This window comes from Melanostigma gelatinosum, assembly GCF_949748355.1.
Source record: "Melanostigma gelatinosum genome assembly, chromosome: 19".
Classification (NCBI taxonomy): Eukaryota; Metazoa; Chordata; class Actinopteri; order Perciformes; family Zoarcidae; genus Melanostigma; species Melanostigma gelatinosum.
Window position 1 is genome coordinate 2,893,147 of NC_136652.1, and position 18,534 is coordinate 2,911,680.

Consider the following 18,534-nt stretch of genomic DNA (forward strand, 5'->3'; position numbering starts at 1 on the left):
CTTGGGCAGCTTTACTTTCTACCCCAACGCCTCACCTCAGGTCTTTTCGTACACGAACGACAGCCTCTCTCGGCTGCCGGGGTTCTTCTTTTGGACTCAACGTACTCCTTTTCCGTCGAGCCCCACGTTATGGGCGCCACGTGTTAGATCCTGGGTACTTCTGGCCCGATACGGGGCTAATTACTGACTCAGCTCTCTATTAAAAGATTCTCGAGCTGGTGTTCTGGCGAGGGAACTCGCCTGGCTCCGCTAACTGCCGTTACTCCCGACGTCTACCCTGCTTCCTCCGGTCAGAGCGCGCTCGGCCGAGAGACCAGTCCTGGCCCCGGGCGCTCCCACCAGTCGCGTCGGTTATGGCAGCTTCCCTCTTATGGATCCGCGCTCTTGGTAAATGCCAGGTTAGGTTTTAACGGCTAGGATTAATTCTTGCTAAAACCGTAAGGGATTGTTAAGTGGATTCGGTCTCTAGGATAACCTTTCAGAACTCAGTTGTTAGACATACAATAGCTTTAACCTTTTACTGTCACGAGGAACTCTTTACTACATCAGCAAATTAATGCACTTGAGAATTTCACTTTAAATGCAGATTAGATATTTATTGCAGGTTATATTTAGTTAGTTTTGCAAGGGTTACAGCTACAGCTCACATAAAATGTCACTACACATGATTAGTCAATTTAATTATCTTCTTCGATTATACTCATTAGTTTTAGTTGCCGAGACGGCTCGGTTGGAGCTGGATGTCCAATGGTGCAATGAAAAGAGTTCTTTTGGAGTTGTTAGGAGCGAAGGGCCGGCCGGACCCTCGATCCTCCCGCTCCGCAACGGAGCCCGTTCAGCAGTCCCCAAAACTCAGTACAAAGTCTTTCTCAGGCAGCTGCGGCTTCTCAGTTGTCCAGATGTTAAGAGGCGAGCGGTGGGGAGAGTTAGAACCTTCGTCTTTTAATCTCAATGTCCACGAACAGAGGTCTCTTTTCCGTGAACAGAGACGAAGCCCTCAATACATCAGCTGCAGGCTTCAGTATCTTCTTCCGATGCGCTTGGACGGCATCCGCGATGAAATCCCAGCTTGCTGTTCGCAAGCATGTCCTTATATTCCTCATATGGGCTGTGATCAGCCCCCACCTGTTTGGTCCATGACTCATTTATTTCATCAGTTTCTAGATCCTTCTCTTGACTACACCCAACATCTGGTCTTGATTACAGCAATGTCATTCTTGCCCAATACATTTCTATCTCAGCTCCACAGAACACACAGAAACATTCATTACATTTGTTTAAATCACTTCTATGCAGTTAAACATTTGTTACACAATTGATTAGAACATTTCGTTATATTATTCATACATTTTTATCTGTTTGATTACACTTCAACGTTGAATATATGCTTTGTGCGTTTATAGCCTGACTACTTCTCCCTTGAATGTGTCGACATGTTACCGAGGCAGCTCTGAGAGGTCAACTCTTCTTGACACTATCAAATAAAATCTCTCACACACGCAACCCTGCGTTAGTGGAGGGGGCGTGGGAAAGGCCATTTCAGTACAAAACGTGCATTTAATTATGTTAAATTGTTGAATATTAAGCTAAAGAATGTTCAGCATTTAAGCTAGCTATTAGAAAAACTCAGATTGTGAGGCCACTCACAGTTTCTGGTGTAAAACAATAATTATATGTTAAGACTGGACTTTCTTCTTCGAAATAGGTGTGGAATGTGTTAACACATGTGTAGGGACATGAAAACACCGTTATTTTAGTTTGAGGGGATCAACTCGTCGATTTTTGTGTTGACAATCTCAGAAACAAAATGGCGCCTCCACCATTTTAGAAATAGAACTCTTCTTGCACCATGGCAAGATATAAGTAAAAGAAGGAACATTTGAGAGCTTTGAATCAGACTAGCGGTGGCTTTGTGTTAGTTGGTGGCTTGTGGATGTGACTTTTTTTAATAAATGTTTTTCTTCCTACCTCAGTCCGCCCTGATGCCGCCCTTTTGCCCGACGACCCGATCCTTATTGATGACGAGGAGGAAGAGGTTGGCGTTGGTGCGGATCATGTTGACTGGCTTCAGGAGGCTGAGGGTGAGCTGCAGTTCCCACCATCACACTTTGTGATGGAGGGACAACAACAATGCTTTAATCCTCTTCCTGGTTACGACCTTGATCACTACCTTGTTTACTACCCTGCTCCCGGCGCTGCTGCTCTCTGTCCTGTTTACAATCGTTACACTGGTTGTGATGTTTTGGAAGCTGCGTTTGATATTATTATGGACAGGTACGGGTATTTGCAATCTGAAGAGGACCCTGAGATTGATATCATTGTCATTGAGGACGAGGACGAGGACTTTAAGTTTGCAGTTGAGCTCCCTGTACTGGATCTTGAAGACATCTTGGAAGATTCTTCAGAAGAGCTCACGGATGCAGCAGTTCCCTCAACTTCTGCCCTCGGCTCCTCCACAAAACGATGCAGGGAAGAGAGCGACAACGAGCAGGAGGCTGCTATGAAGAGGCCGAGTGGGTCCGAAGACAGCGACTCGGATTGAGGCGACGATGGGACGGGCTGACAATCCTCCCAGAAACGTCATCGGAGCAACCACTGAGTCCACATTGAAGCAGGACCAGTGGTTCTCATGGTAGCCTTTGCATCTGGCAGGGCTGATGACACCCCATGTAGCGCCTTACACTGGGGCCGTTGGATTGACCCACTTTAACCCCGAGGGCCTCATATCTGCACGCTGGATCGAGCAACCTTTATTTCATCCAGAGTGCTGGACTTTGCGTCTTCAAGGCTGGAGAAAACCCATGTAGCTCCTTGCACTGGGGCTTTTCTGTAGTACCGTATCTCTTAATTTTTTCACAGCTCAACCTTTCTTTATTCTTGAGGGCCGGCCTTTGAGTCTGGCTGAGCTAGTGACACCCCATGTAGTGTCTTGCACTGGGGCTTTTCTATGGTATCTACTCTTATATGCAGGCTGGATGGATCAATCCTCCCGGAAATGTCATCGGAGCAACCACTGAGTCCACTTCGAAGCAGGACCAGTAGTTCTCATGGTAGCCTTTGCCTCTGGCAGGGCTGATGACACCCCATGTAGCGCCTTGCACTGGGGCCGTTGGATTGACCCACTTTAGCGCTGAGGGCCGGCCTTTGCGTCTGGCAGGGCAAGGAACCTTTAGCTTGATCGGTGTTCCAATGAGCACAATATTGCCCAAAAAGGTATAGTAACATTTAAAATATATTAAATTCTTTATTCAATAATTCAAAGATCATTTCTGTTACTAACCATGTTTGTTTTCCCTTTGGCCGGAAAAAGTAAGTAGGAGCTTCTGTTTTGTTGAGAAAGTGACCTAGAATAGTCTACAATATAAAACCAAAGTCATATTATGTAACATACCTACAAACTGTATGCTACATCTATTTGTTCAGAATTAATTTCATTAATTTTCAAAATCATTCAAAGATTATTTGTCCGTCTGACTTACTATATGAATCATTTAGTGTCTTTGATTCAATGAATATTTATTCTTATTAATATTATTTGTCTTACCGTTATTTTCTTTTTCCTCTCTGTCACTCCACCTCCTGAGCCGCTACCTTTCACGCTGGACTAAAAGATGAGTATGATCATATATACTTATATGTAGTTTTATAAACTTAGTTCAGGAACAGGGCCACGCCCAGAACACTGCTCATTTCCTCTGCACAGAGTATTTAAGCACAACGAACCCGTTCACTTCCTCTTCGACTCTGTCTTCACATCCCTCCCCCCCAACCCCGTTTTTGTCCTCCTATTTCTCTCTCTCTCTCTCGCAGGATTACAGGAACAACAGGGGACTCTGCACCGCCGGAGCTTCCGAAGAGACGGCCCCCACCCTACAGTCTCCATTCCCCCCGTTCCCGCCAGCTGCCGGACATCAACGGTCCCCCATCGATCGCCTAACCTCCTTTCTACAAACCCTCCTCGTTTCGTCTTCCTTACATCCCTTAATTTCTTCATGCCTACCCTACATCCCTCTACCTTGACCCCTACCCCACATCCCTTCATCCCTACCCTTCATCCCTACCCCACATCCCTTCATCCCTACCCCACATCCCTTCATCCCTACCCTTCATCCCTACCCCACATCCCTTCATCCCTACCCCACATCCCTTCATCCCTACCCTTCATCCCTACCCCACATCCCTTGACCCCTACCCCACATCTCTTCATCCCTACCCTTCATCCCTACCCCACATCCCTTCACCCCTACCCCACATCCCTTCATCCCTCGACCCCTTCCGCTTCTTGAATCTAACAATCATTCCACTATGCAATAAACCTCTCGAAACTCATACTGTTATTGCCGTGGTCCTTGTTAGTGAAATAAATATATATATATGTATATAAAGTAATGTGTTATTGTGTAAACACAGAAACACTGAGATAATGAATGAGGACGTTTCTTTATTTCCAGATGTTTCCTGGTCATTCTTCTGCAGGATTGTGTGAACTGCTCCGACCGCCATGCTGTTACAAAACAGGTTTATCAGCTATAGGTGGCAATTTAATCTCATGCTCGGCTTTGGTCAGACTGCTTTCAGCACTCATCAGTCTAGTCTCAGTTTGCCAGAATTCAAGAAGAGATTTCCGGGGACCACAGGATGCTCGATGCTTCCTCCTGCAGTGCGGCGAGTGTAAGAGGCCCTCAACAGTCTTCTGATGACACAATACAGCACACCAGCTTAAAGAAACAAGCAGGAGGACATTTTACCATCCTAGTCTGTTCCACAAACAGGATTTATTTAAGATCTTGCAGTACTTGTGTCTGCACAACCTTATCTACTTCACACATCAGAACACATGTCATCCTTCAGGTTTAGGGACATATGTACATACAGCAGCATGATTTAACAGCAAGTGTACATTAAAGTCATTATAGTGGATAATATACATGTGTATATGTGTATACATCTATTATACTGGAAACAATGCAGCCTTGATACACATACTGTTGCCCTGTACCTTGGACCTTCCATTTTGTACTGAACTGTTCTTCATTAAGTCATGAATAAGTCATATTAAAACAAATTTAGTTGATAACAAGGAACACAATTGAAATGTACTTTGTATCTGAAATGCACATTTGCACTTCCTTAATGACTTTGACCCTTATCCATTAAAATGGCACCTTTGTGATATAGCTTTGTGGCAAAAAAATGACGTCATTTTGGTTGCCATTTGCAGGGGTAGGATTTTCCAGAGCTAACACACTAGTATGAGGTTATGGTCCTTTTGACAGCTTGGCTCGCATGTGGCTTTAACACGTGTGAGGCATTTCTTTGAAAGCTACACGACCCAGCCCTCTGGACACTAATGTAGCGTGAGTTTGTGCGTGTTGTTTTGCTTCCGGGGTCAGACGCTGACCCCGGAAACTAAACAGACAGACAGACCGGTGTCCACCGAAAACATTATATTTACCACAATTTAAGCTTCTGCATTTTCCAAATGCACCAGTATTATTGTTCGGTTCGTAAGCCTCGTACAGAACGGTTTAAAACGAATACGTGATGTTACACCCCTAGAAACAAATAACCGTATATAGCTGTGGCGCTATCACGAGGTTATTAGGTGGTAAGACAGCAGTGAAGGCCCAGGTATAAAATGCACGGCCCGCCACTGGGTTGGGCAATACCAAACATTTTGTCACAATTTTCACAACAGATACTGATCATTTCTTAATAGATCATTGTGTTCAAATCCTACACACTGCACTTTAAGACACGTAAAAGCTTCTAAATTCACCAGAGTTGTATTTACTGACCATCTCATTTCAGTCCAGTTTCTTCAGATTCAGGGTCATGGGTCTCATCTGTGGAAGAACTTTGCCAACAAATTGAAGTTAAAGGTGTGCAACTAACCGGGTATTTAATATCAATGCTTACAAAAAAATTGTTTTGGGAGATCATAAGCAAAATCAATAGCATAGCTCGGAATAATGACCCCTTGGCAGGAAATGTGGAATAATGAGAGTAAGGGTAGAAATGATAACAAAATTCAGATGTCAGTCAGAGTGAGAAGTGACACTCAATGTAAAAGACAGTGCCAGATAAATATGAGCTGCATGTAAGTGAGGAAACCGTTGAACATGTGCTGATCAGATGTAGCAGTTTCAGTGTGGAAAGAGAAAGACTGAGGGGCAGGGTGCTAGGTATGGAAGAGAGTGCAGCATAGAGACAGGGGATGAACAAGTTAAAAGGGCTTGAATTAAACATTTGAATGAAACAGGTTTAATATCCAGAATATAACTTCCTAATAAAGTCATGATGTTTTTTTGTTATTACTGTGTGTGGCTCCAAACAACTGCTCCATGTTCACTTTGACGACAAATTGATCAAAGAAAACAGACAGTTTTCTAACCTTCTCTTACATTTTAGAAACCACAAACATAAAAAGTGACATAACCGCGTTACTTAAAGCAGGTGAGGAAACCTTACTTTTGACCCCTGATGAAACATAACATTCTGGAGCCACGTTTGACATTTTAATAACACAATACTCAGAATCTGTTCGGATGAGTGTGGATCAGTGATTACAGATGAGATTTACACTTTACCATTGTTATTATTATTATTATTATTATTATTGTCACTGTAGGGTGTAAAAAAGTGTAACAATATCAGTACCTAATACCCAAGCTTTGCTTCAAATGCTGATATTTAAAGTAGAAATGGTGAGGTGGGTGAAATGGTACTTGTATTCTGTGACAAATTCTTGAATCTATGACGGATAGCTTCTCTCAAGTTCAAGACTGTCAATCAGAAAAACAGAAATGACGGGAGCGATATCTACATCTTCTAGTTGTTATTATTATTATTGTTGTTTTATTGTCTTTGAATTACGAACCTGTCACGAAGCCATGATGTTACACACTCCGGTACAGTAAGTGGCGGTATGCACTTTTAACGTTTGTTTGTAGTCCAGTAGAGAAGAAGAAAAAGATGAAACCGGAAGTGCGTAATCACCTGACAACAGCGCTGCCATTTTGACGACGGGAAGACCGGAGAGCTGGGATACTGCGTGTTTGTTTTCTACGGTCTTAGTTACACTTAAAAATATACCACCATGGCTATGCAAGCAGCAAAACGCGCCAATGTAAGTCTGAGCGAGTCTGCTGTTCTTTGAGGAATACAACTAGCTAATTATATTAGCTTAGTTAGGCTTGAAGCTAGCGTCACCCAGTGTAGCATGCGGCTAACGTTAGCATGCTAATGAATTGAAAACAATCACATTAGTTAGCTGTGTTAAAACTTGCTGCTTTCGTGCTTTTAACACGTCGGACGCCACTTATTTAGGTGACTTATGTGGGGCCATCTTTTTGATATCTAGTTTTGTGAATGTGACAACATTAACAAACGTAATAGCACTAACGTTGGTGCCTCGAAATTGACAATGTGCTAAATCAATGTGCTAAATAGTTAGCTAAATCTGGTTATTGGTGCTTCAACTTGCCGCTTATCTAATCGCAGCCTTCGTCGAAGTGCAGTAGTCGTTGTGACGTTTATATTGCATCATTTACTTTCCGATAGTTAAACATATCTCAAACGATGTTTAAGTCATGTGTTTTCCTCGCTGTGTGTTGCAGATACGATTGCCTCCTGAGGTGAACAGAATCCTGTACGTCAGGAACCTTCCTTACAAGATCACAGCTGAGGAGATGTATGATATCTTCGGGAAATACGGACCGATCCGCCAGATCAGAACGTAAGTGTGTGTAGGCTTTAGCTCTCTGCAGGGTCAAGCACACCAAAATGGGCCAAAGGAAGAACAGAAGGTCGATTTGATCATCATTATTGGAGCAACATTCTATTCTAGGGTAACAGACACAATAGGACGAGGTATTTTTTTGGTGTAGTCAGTTTTAATTGTGTTATTATAACATGTAATGTTACATAGTGACATAGTTACATAGTTACTGCCTTTGAGGCAGTGGCCCCGAGGATCTGGAATGCTCTGCATGCAACTCTGGGCCTTGCAGATACTGTGGATACTTTTAAAAGCCAGCTCAAAACCCACCTGTTTAGGCTGGCGTTTGTGTAAAAGTAAACCCATGTCCTAGACCTGCTCTTAAAATGTGTTTTACATTTTTATTTTATTTTTTATTATTTTTTAATTTTATTTTTTTATTTTCTCTGTGGACATAATTTATTGACCCCAGATTGACCCTACATTGTGGTTTTTATGCTTTCAAATGTCTGCTCTGTTAAGCACTTTGTGATACTACTGTCTGTGAAAAGCGCTCTATAAATAAAATTCATTCATTCATACAGCACCCATCAATTGTGGGGGCTTTTTCAGTGACTTTCTAAAGTTTAAATGGATGCAAAACTACTACTTGATTTCACATTAGTGATTTAGGAAGGTTACTCAGAACAGCTTATTTATTTTTTTTTATGTTGATTCGATTTTTATTGGGACAGCAGGAAAATCACCTGAAAGATGATTGCCAGATATTTTGAAATGTCTGTATTTCCCATATATATATATATATATATATATATTTATTTATTTATTCTTTTTTTCTCACAGTATTATCCTTCCTCCATATAGGAGATTATATACGGCTTTAGTTTGATTTAAATATCTTTTTTTTGTGGGGACTCGACTTATTTTGTTCTTGTCGTCAATTGTGTGTTTTGCTCTTTCTTCTCAGAGGGAACACACCTGAATCCAGAGGAACAGCGTATGTGGTTTATGAAGACATCTTTGATGCCAAGAACGCCTGCGACCATCTGTCAGGCTTCAATGTCTGCAACCGTTACCTGGTGGTCCTCTACTACAATGCAAACAGAGTATGTATGAGCATTACACGGTCTGTAGGTGTCGTCAGGTCAAAGGGCAATAGTGGGATATGCTTTTGTAAAGGTCAAACAGAAAAATCATTTAGGAATTTAAAAAAAGAAATATATAGGTGTTTATAAATACAAACGTATATCTTCATGCAACTATTCCAGATTTAATCAAGTTTTCGCTTTATTTATCAATTATATTTGCAGGCTTTCCAGAAGATGGACACAAAGAAGAAAGAGGAACAGCTGAAGCTTCTAAAAGAGAAATACGGCATCAACACAGACCCTCCAAAGTAGCGTCCTGGAAAAACCTCATCCGCGTTCTCTTTCTATCTGTACAAAGCCCATGTTCCTTGCTTTATGCGGGTGGTAATTTTACTGACACCGTTGTTAAAATTATCTTTTTTATAATGATTGTGTTGAAATGAGCATTTAATTTTTTTTGTATTTTAAATTTTATTTTGTCTTTCCATCATGGGATACGTGTGAACACGTGTGTGACTCAACATCGGGGCGTGGCGCTAGTGTTCTCAAAACACTCTCTGCCTGCTTGATATTCCAAACTTTGGTTGGTTGACAGGCCAAACAAACAGATTTCGATGGTGTCTGGTCATAGTATTCATCCTCTTTTTGTTAGTCTTCTCATACACCTACAATCTTTAAATGTATAGCTAACCGTGGCCAAGCAGTGTGTGACATGGAATTGATTGACCGGTTAAGTATATGGTTTCTGTGAAATAAATGCTCCTATTCTAACAGCTGCTGCCTCTCCTCTTATTACACACCGTAGAGGTAGTGAAGTGCTGTCCTCTGTGTGAACCCATTCAGAGCAATAGACGACACATTTGCACAGCGGTTAGGGGGTCGCCAGTTCAGTTAGCCTGAAGCTCTGGTAGTGATGCAATCCCTCGGGTCTGCTGTGTATTTGTGTGAGCACACAAGCCTCCAAGTGAACCCTGTGACATCAGTGGTGTTGTGGGTAAACACTGCAGCCTCTCTGTCATCTCCACTGTGAAGACTGACTGGATTCTCACTTGTATTACTGCCATTGTCAATCCACCTGAAATTATGTTTCCCTGAAAAAATATGAAAACTAATAAACACTTGTTGATGTAGGCATAGAACTATTTCACTAACTCTCTCAACAGGGACATCTGGTGGATGTACAGGGACATTATGTTAGAAATACACAAGCCGTGCATCAGCACAGCCTTTTCAACACCGGCTGTATTGGTAGGATGCTCATTATATAGCACTGAGAAATCAAAGAAGGAAACAGGATTGTTCAGCAGCTGCCAGGGAAATGTGGAGTCGCTCCACTCATTTCAAAAAGGAGGAATTATGATGAAAGTTTATTCGTGGGTGTTTTTGTTAATGTGAGGCTCCTGTTACAGAGGATGCCGTATGTGTACAGATTGCAAAGCCACCCGAGGCTGATTTGTGATTTTGGGCTCTACAAAATGAATTTAGTTGAATTAAATTTAAACATCCACAAATTATTGCAAGCACATCATACAAATTGGTTTAATATATATTTAGTAAATTATTGAATTCAAACCTTATGTTTCCATAAAGATTATATGAAAAGCAGTGAGCGCGTGAGAAGAACGGTAGAGTTAAAAAATGGACAGAACTTGACAAAACCGACCGAAACAGGTCAAATTTAATTGTATGAAAAAACTATTTGTATAAAAATATTTTTGTCGTGTGATAGCACACCTAGGTTTAAATGAATGGAAGTGAACCCATTTGCACCATGAGGGCTTCTGAGCTAATCTGATGTAGATGCAGGGTTACTGTTGAAACCAGCGGCCCAGGTGAACATGTGAAGAGACCAGACCAGAGCCCATAGAGTTCCTTTTATTAGATTAAATCACAACACAGGGAGTAGTGCAGCCATGTCGTCAGGGACACAATACATGCTACAAAGGAATCCTTGTACACGTTTGCCTTTGCTTACATTTGGTATCTTGATAGCAGTAACAGAGTTGGGATTAGAAACATTGTCTGGCCAAAGATGTTCATGTAAAGAAGTTCAGATCACAAAGTACTGCTGAGACATGACGGTGGACCGGTATGCTGGATCTTCATTGCAATACTGTACGTATGGTGACGTGTCACGTCTCCTGTAGCTCTTGGAACACTGGTGGTGTGGCTGCAGGTTGGAGGGGGTCTGCGATGCCTTCAGACAGGGCCAGCTAAACGGGGTTACGTGGGCTCACAGGTTCCTTTCCTCAATCGTTTTATAGGAGGCGCTTCACTGAACTTCTCTACATTTGGAATGCACCAGTACGTGTACAGTGTGTGAGAGAAGGGAGTAAAAAAGTACAAAAAGATTGACTGATTGGTAAGAGAGAAATACTTGGGAGGGTCTCTGAAGGGGCGAATTGTCCAAACTACTAAACGCATGGCTTTACAGTACGGGCTGTCCTCTACGGGTCACTCATGAAAAACCATTCGCTGCTTCAGCACTCATTGACTTCCACTGAAAAAGACGCTCCTCTCCTTTAACGCTCAGAAAAAAACCTCCTCCGAATGAATCGTGTTGATATGCAACCTGCAGGCTGGCCGGAAAAGAAGTGGATGCGATGGTGACACGTAGGTTGTAACTAAGTTTGATAACATTGCTCTCCAACTCACTCGTCGAACTCCAGCTGAGCGGAGCTTCGTTCGTTCTCCAGCGAATCCTCGTCTCACTTTGCTTCACAAATCTATCAATTTAGCTCTCTTCTTCCAATCTCTGGTACAGGTTCAAAATGGCGGATTCTTCTACATTCAACATCTGCTAATTAGTAATGAGACAGTGTTTAAATGCACAGGGGGGCAGGATTTTAGTTCTTAGCAACATTTACCACAGCTAATGTACAAGGAAACATGCTCCCACAGTTAAAGCAGTCAAGAGAAGACGCCTCGACGGATCACAGGAAGGACTTCCCATACCCGACACCTGCAGGACCTACTTTTCTCACGGACTCTCCCGAGTGTCAGCGCACTGCTTTCGATAAGGCTTTCTGTCTTCGGTTACAGGATGCAAAACGAGGAGATTGTTTTAAGGCAGAACCTAAAGGCATGCAAATGAACTACGTTTACATCGTTTCACTGACAGCACGAGCATGTTCTGGAAGGAGACGTTGGACGAACCATCATCCGTCTCTTCTAAGAGCTATAGCGTTGGAGGCGACGGATAGAGTCTTACTGGAGGCAGATACATCATCGTAGGAATTTGGTTCAGTTGATATTACTCGGTATTGTGAAACACACACAGCTAGCGTCAGCAAACTCGGAACAATAAATAGAGTAGCGGCGAATTCAACGTAGCACATCACTGATGCGCAAGCTGCGGTAGAATGAGACTGTATGGAAAATACTTTGCACACTTCACATTTTGGCAGTTGATCTTTTAAATAATTTAAATATATATATATATATATATATATATAAATTCATATTTATATTTCTATATATATATTATCTGTGCGAGGTGTGTGTGTCCGCTGTGAGTGTTTGTGGTGTGCACCTGCACACTGCACTGTATGTTGTGTGTAAATCGTTTTTTTTTATCGCAAATAACATTCTCATGCACACGAGTGTTTCAAACACAAGAAGCAGATCCATTGAAAGGTAGTCCAAGCATATATATATATATATTATTTTTTTTTTTTCAGTGGAAATAGCTGCAAACTGAATGGAACATGAAATTCTTTCTGTGCAGTCCGTGGCGGCTGGCGGAGCGCTCTGATCGCCCCCGCCGGCCTATTTCTGGAGGTCGCACTGCAGCAGTAGTACGATGGACGGGTCGCTCTTGGCCGCCTCTTTGAACTCGTCCAGCGAGATCTGGTCGTCGTTGTTCTTGTCCATCTTGGAGAAGATCTTGTCCACCCTCTGCTCGGGCGTCAGGCCGTCCTCGTTCATCTTCATCATGATCACCGTGCCCACCATCTTGTAGATTGCCTGCATGGGGAGGAGAGAGAGAAGATGACTTACATCGGGAGCCTCTGAATGCGGCCACGTTTCCATCACTTGTGTCTTTTCCTGTGAGGAATCAAGGGAAAGGTGTCAGCGCCTGATGTCGGCAGCACAGCTGGATCACCTGTCGGCCTGCTATCTATAGCGGCTTCTTGATGCTGTGATGTGCCATCCACATAATAACAGGGCCGCACGCTACCCACAGCCTGAGATATTAGCTATTAGTATTTATTGTTTAAGTACAGATGAGTCCACTGGACCTTTCACTGCTCAGATTTTGAACATGAACTTTTGTTTTACTGTTTATTAGAAAAAATCATGCCGACAGACGATCTAATGTGTGTAACTACTATATTATCCATGAGCTCCAAACATCCACTTCTGCCTTTCGTTGCTTGTTTCACATTATATTTGCGTCTCTGCCCTCTGCTGCAGAACCTTCAACTAAGTACACAAAAAAAACGTTAGCTCATGCTACCTAATCCTTCCAGTTGAAAATATATATCTGAGAACATCTGGATTGCTCGTCCTCCGATCCATCTAGCTCCCTGAAAGGGATCATTCCCTGCTGTGATACCTGGATGATCTCCAGCATCTCCACCCGCGTGATCTTGCCGTCTCCGTCCAGGTCGTACATGTTGAAGGCCCAGTTGAGCTTCTGCTCGAAGCTGCCCCGCGACGTGATGGACAACGCGCAGATGAACTCTCTGAAGTCGATGGTGCCGTCGCTGTTCTTGTCGAAGGTCCTGAAGGCGTGCTGGGCGAACTTGGACGCGTCGCCGTACGGGAAGAACTGGGACGGGAAAAAAGAAAGAAAACTAACATCACCCAAAAGGAACAAGAGGTCGGTGTCAAAATACACCACATTTGCCTTAACACCTCCAAAACATGCATATAACTTCATAAAACTTTGGTAAAAACTAGTGAGGTCACTGCACAATTTTGCCAGATCATGAGGTCGTTTGTAATTAAAGGGCAGATTAACAGAAACGGATGGGGCTAATTAGAAAAATAACGGCAGAGAATAATTAGCATTTTAAATCTATGGCCATTCATTACCTGCAGTAATTAAATGAACTTTGATTTCCTTTTCTCATCTCGTGCTTTTAAGTTCTGCAAATGTTGTCGCCGGTCTGTGTATTCACGTGTATAGTTGCATATTCACGCTGCTAGGTGGCTTAAAGAAGCTGAATTGCCTCATCATGTAGAGTTACCGGAAACGTCTAAATCTACAGCCTACAGCCTTTCCTGAGAGATGCGTATGAAATTGTAGTTCTAACAACATTTACATTGTATTGGTCCCTGAAGGGAAGTTGTCTTTTCTCTTAGGCGCCTTCACTGGAAGGTCAGGGTCACCGACACAGCAGCCAGACCCGGTGGAGCCACTCACTCTCAGAAAGTCTCACACTGGGTGCGTCCTGACACTTATACCGTGAATACGAGTCCTCCAGTTACCTCATCCCTCAACACTTCACTCTGCATCTGAAGTGTTACAGCTTCATATCTCTTACAAAGTGTATTAAATGTTCTCCGACGCACATGGGAGTCGTCTCGAGGCTAGATGAGCTTTCTGATTCAAAGGGCCCCGTGGGTCTCACTCTACTATCAATTCCAATTGAATCCCTTTGCTTTGGTGTAGCGCTATCAACAGGTCACAATTTAAATTTGTCCAACACTTTTTACGTTTATTTATCTGCAAAACTAGTGACATTCCCATCAGCCTCAGCTGGTGCTAATTAGCAAATGTTAGCATGCCAACATGCTAAACTACGGCGACGAATGTGGTAAACATTATACCTGCTTAGCTTCAGAGTTTTAGCATATTGAGCATGTTAGCATGCTGACGTTAGCTTTTGGCTCGGGCTACGGGCTCTCAGGTACATTTTATTGTATTCTAAAAATACATTTTCCCTTAGGAAACAGGACAGCGAAATCAAGCCAAGTTAACCATGTGACAAATGTCAGTGAGTTACAGTGAAGAAGGTAACGATACAACTTTGCCCTTTGCATGTAAACGGTTGTTGCACTTTTGTGTGTTGATGCCAAAGTCTGCGGCTCCACAACTCTCCTGTATATCATGAAGTAAGCGCTGCGGATCAACTGTGATCTGAGAAGTTAAAACCCCACTGAGTGCAAACCAATGTCATCACTGCGTCCCTGCGCTACATGTGCACGAGGTCAGAGGCTAACGCAGTGACCCTGTGGATGAGCACTGAGCCCCTGCTCACCCTGTGGGTGCCCACCACAAGCCGAGTGACTCATTGGATATAACCTTCCACTTGACCTCTCTGTAAAAACCTCTAAGGGCTGATGGGTAATCTAAGCTCAGCTTCCATTAAGGCAAATAGAAACAACCGGGAGACATATTCATTCTGTGTTATCGTTTGAGGGAATGTCTTATAGTTTACCTTGATGCCGTTTTGTTGCTGAGCTCACAAAAACCACTCATGGTTTGATGTATGGGAACTATAAATTCAACAACTCTTACGTAAGCAAAGGAATCGCTGAACAAAGAGAATCAGGTGCCCTTGAACTTTGTTACGTCTTTAGCTTTTGTTTGCTCATATTCAGCGAACGCTGCGAGCATGAATTTACGAAGTCAAGGTGAATCAGCTCAGAGGACATTAAGTACTTTCAGCATTTAATATTTCATCTGCCAGCAAATGTCATCAGATCCTGTTTTACAATGAGTAAAACATGATTTAAACTAGAAAGGTGCTCTCAGTAGAGTGCAACGACCACAGCTGTATTGTGTGATTGAATGAATACAACCATCAGCTGGCTAACCCCCCCCCCCCTTCTAGACACCAACAGGCTGTAAGGCGTAAAACAGGTCATACAATCTTGCCAGAAGAAAATCAAACTCGCTAAGCTGTCTGCCCGTGTAGCAGCGTCTGAGAGGTGGCCATTTATTCACTACATCCGTTAGCTGTTAGCCACGCATAGTCCAAAACACGAACAGTGAGGAAACTGTTCCCGCCCCTCTTTGTCTTTGGCTGCAGAGTAGCGGCTGTGGGTCGTTTGAGAAAGTGCGAGCCACCGCAACACTGAGAGGTCCTTGAACACGCAGCCATAACTGACCACCCATAATATGATGTGGTTTGCTGCAGCGGAGGCCGAGCTTAGCCGTGGACAGACACAGAGGCGCACACTCACAAACGACTGCGCAACCGATCGAATAATCCTCCTGGCAGTGATAAAAAAGTAATTTTTGAGCCACACAGTTGCTTATTCATTTCCCACCCAGCAGTTCTGAAGCAACATTAGCATTTATTTGGAGTCATGCTTGCCACCTGGAGAATATAAAGCAAGTCCAGTATTCTCTTTCTTTTAGTTCTGTTTCGGTCTCCACCAACTTCTGAGGGACACAGCTGTCTCTTCAGCTGCTAAATGCCCAACTATGTTCACCAGCTAGTTGCTGGTGAACATAGTTGGGCTGTCGGCTGTTAGGCTCTGGACAGGCAGCATTCAGTGAGCAACCCCTTTTCCAATAATCCATTTGATCCATAATTAATAGTTCGATTTTGGCAGCTTTAAACTCCTCTATTTATCCTTTGTAATATGTTTTTGTCTGCTGTGTTGTTGTGTAGTGTGGACTGTGTCGTCTGTATGAGTTTTTGGGTGGCAAAAGAGCTTCCCCACTGGGGATTAATAAAGTTTTCTAATCTCTGCTGCAGTTTCATGCAGCGAGCAACCGGAGGCACACGTACGTTTGTTTCAGGCGGTACGAGACCGCGGCAGACTCAGACAGTGTCGTCAAACGGGCAAAGAGAGAGGCGAGGACGCAACCTCTGCCTCTCGTTAGAGCAACCGCCCCAGCTCGCATAAACTGTCTGGTGTCACGATGCGGGGGAGGTCGAGGCCATGAATCCTGATGGGAGGATGAGGAGAGAGTGCAGTGGATGGGAGACAAAAAGAGAGAGGAAGAAACAGAGAGAAAGAGGAGGAGGATGAATAAGACAGGGTTAGACTGTGAGAGTCGGTTCGTGTTGCAAAACTGCCCGTCTGCAATGAGGTCCCACCCATGAGAGTTCTGCTGCAGTAGCAAATTGATCAGTCTGCAGTGGGGAGTTAACAGACAGAAGATAATCTGTGGGGGGGGGGGGCTTAGAGAGAGAGAGGAAACGAATAAGGAGATGAGGAGAGAAAACAAGACAGAAAAGAGATGGAGGAGACTAAAATGAGTGTGACAGAGAGAGTGTTAGAGGGAGTGTGGCAGCGATTGAGCTCCATCCCTATCTGGCCTTCTGCTCCAGAGAAACCGGGGGGGAGGGAGGGAGGAGGGGAGAGAAAGACACTGCGGCTCCTCCTCAATCTGGCAAGTTATGAAACACTTTGTTGCGTAAAACCAACGGCGAGAAGAAAGAAAGAAAAGTGGGACAGGGTGACGAGACGGTGAAAATCCTCCATCTTTCTTCATCTCGTCTGTCGTTGGACGTCAGAGAACTAGACTGTCGAGGACGAAACCTTCACTAGGTGTGACAATTACCATCAAGAACCAGTCTGGACTTCAAGCGTCTGTTTCCTCGCCTTGACAGCTACGGATATTAGGCTGTTAGCATTTCCATTCAGTCTCATTTCTTTCCTGATTCGTCTCCCGTTTGCCGTTACGGCTGTTTGATGTGCTCATCAGAGGACAGGCTGAATGCCAGCTTCTGTCCACCCGGTGCAGAGCGAGGCGGACGGGCACAGCTGGCTTAATAAGGCTAATGTCAGTGTTTGTGTGGGTCGATGAGTGCGTGGCGAAGCCTGTTCTATCAAACAGATACCCCACCCCAACCTCCACACACACACACACACACACACGACCCAAAACACGCTGCCGTTAAATGGGACATTAAAGCCTTCATAATCGGACTGCAAGCTGGCTCTTGTGCCGATCCAAAAAGCGAAAGAGGGAAAGCCAGAGAGAGAGAGAGAGGGGGGGGGGGGTAGAAGCAAGATAAGAAAGAAGAAGAGAGGATAGAAAAAGTGGAACGGGGAGGAAAGAGAAGTGAGAGAAGTAGTGCGGAATAGAAAGTCACACTTAGACGAATGCCTTTCACACGAGCAGAGCGGTGACTGGCTGCAAGATCATAGAGCTGATGAATAATGAGGCACAGAGCAGTGATTCAACAGCAATCAGGCTCATCCGCAACAGAGCGGCCGATGACTTGTGTGTGTTCATTTCGAAAATAACTTCAGAGTTATGTAACAGCAATGTTGGATCCAGATCCGTGCTCAGCGGCCCTGCCCGCTCCGCCAGCTCTTCGGATAACAGTTAAGCTGGACGGACATCTTGTTGCTTGAAAGCTTCCAGTGATGAGCGCCGCAAGGGTCAGGATTTAAATGCCATGAAGATTTGTTTGCTACATGCACAGTCTGTTGCAGTCTGGGGAGCTGCAGATAGCATGTAACTGGATTACAGTTATGTGAGTAGTAGAGAAATAGTTTCATAATGGTAAATATAAAGCCTTTATAAGTGTAACTGATCTGAGGACGCCTGCAGTAAGATGTGTTGGGATCTTTCTGGCTCTGCAGCTTCCTGATGGCTGGAGTTTACCCCCCCATCCACTGAGACACCCTGCTGCCATCAAGCAATATGAATCACATGTATGTACTCTCTGGACCATTAACATTTGCTTTCACTCTCATTTCATCTGTTGATTAATTCATTTCGTGTTTTATTTTTAGTCCCGAAAAGCCAGTAAGTGGAACTTTTCTTCAAGGTCAATACACTGACATTCCCACCTCCAAAAAGAGAAA

General features: G+C 43.7%; 2 protein-coding genes across 2 annotated transcripts in view; one reads left to right on the forward strand and one right to left on the reverse strand.

Moving 5' to 3' along the window:
* Positions 1–7,000: 7,000 nt before the first annotated feature.
* On the forward strand, positions 7,001–9,575 carry sf3b6 (splicing factor 3b, subunit 6). The gene is made up of 4 exons (XM_079291050.1): positions 7,001–7,129; positions 7,620–7,738; positions 8,688–8,826; positions 9,031–9,575. Exons 1-4 carry the CDS (start codon positions 7,100–7,102, stop codon positions 9,118–9,120), a joined length of 378 nt encoding a protein of 125 aa, XP_079147176.1. The 5' UTR covers positions 7,001–7,099; the 3' UTR covers positions 9,121–9,575.
* A 1,102-nt stretch (positions 9,576–10,677) lies between these two features.
* vsnl1a (visinin-like 1a) overlaps positions 10,678–18,534 on the reverse strand; it is a 29,913-nt gene continuing 22,056 nt past the window's right edge. The window contains exons 3-4 of the mRNA XM_079290562.1: positions 13,367–13,582; positions 10,678–12,774 (exon numbers count right to left, since the gene is read on the reverse strand). Coding sequence (XP_079146688.1) covers positions 12,577–12,774; positions 13,367–13,582 — 414 coding nt within the window. The 3' untranslated portion in view covers positions 10,678–12,576. The remainder of the gene's footprint in view (positions 12,775–13,366; positions 13,583–18,534) is intronic.

What these genes read in the sequence shown, in the direction of transcription:
- sf3b6 (XM_079291050.1), top strand. Translation starts at nt 7,100, where the DNA reads ATGGCTATGCAAGCAGCAAAACGCGCCAAT. An exon ending in AAGCAGCAAAACGCGCCAAT is followed by an intron (nt 7,130 to 7,619) that starts GTAAGTCTGAGC and finishes TGTGTGTTGCAG; the next exon opens with ATACGATTGCCTCCTGAGGT. An exon ending in CCGATCCGCCAGATCAGAAC is followed by an intron (nt 7,739 to 8,687) that starts GTAAGTGTGTGT and finishes CTTTCTTCTCAG; the next exon opens with AGGGAACACACCTGAATCCA.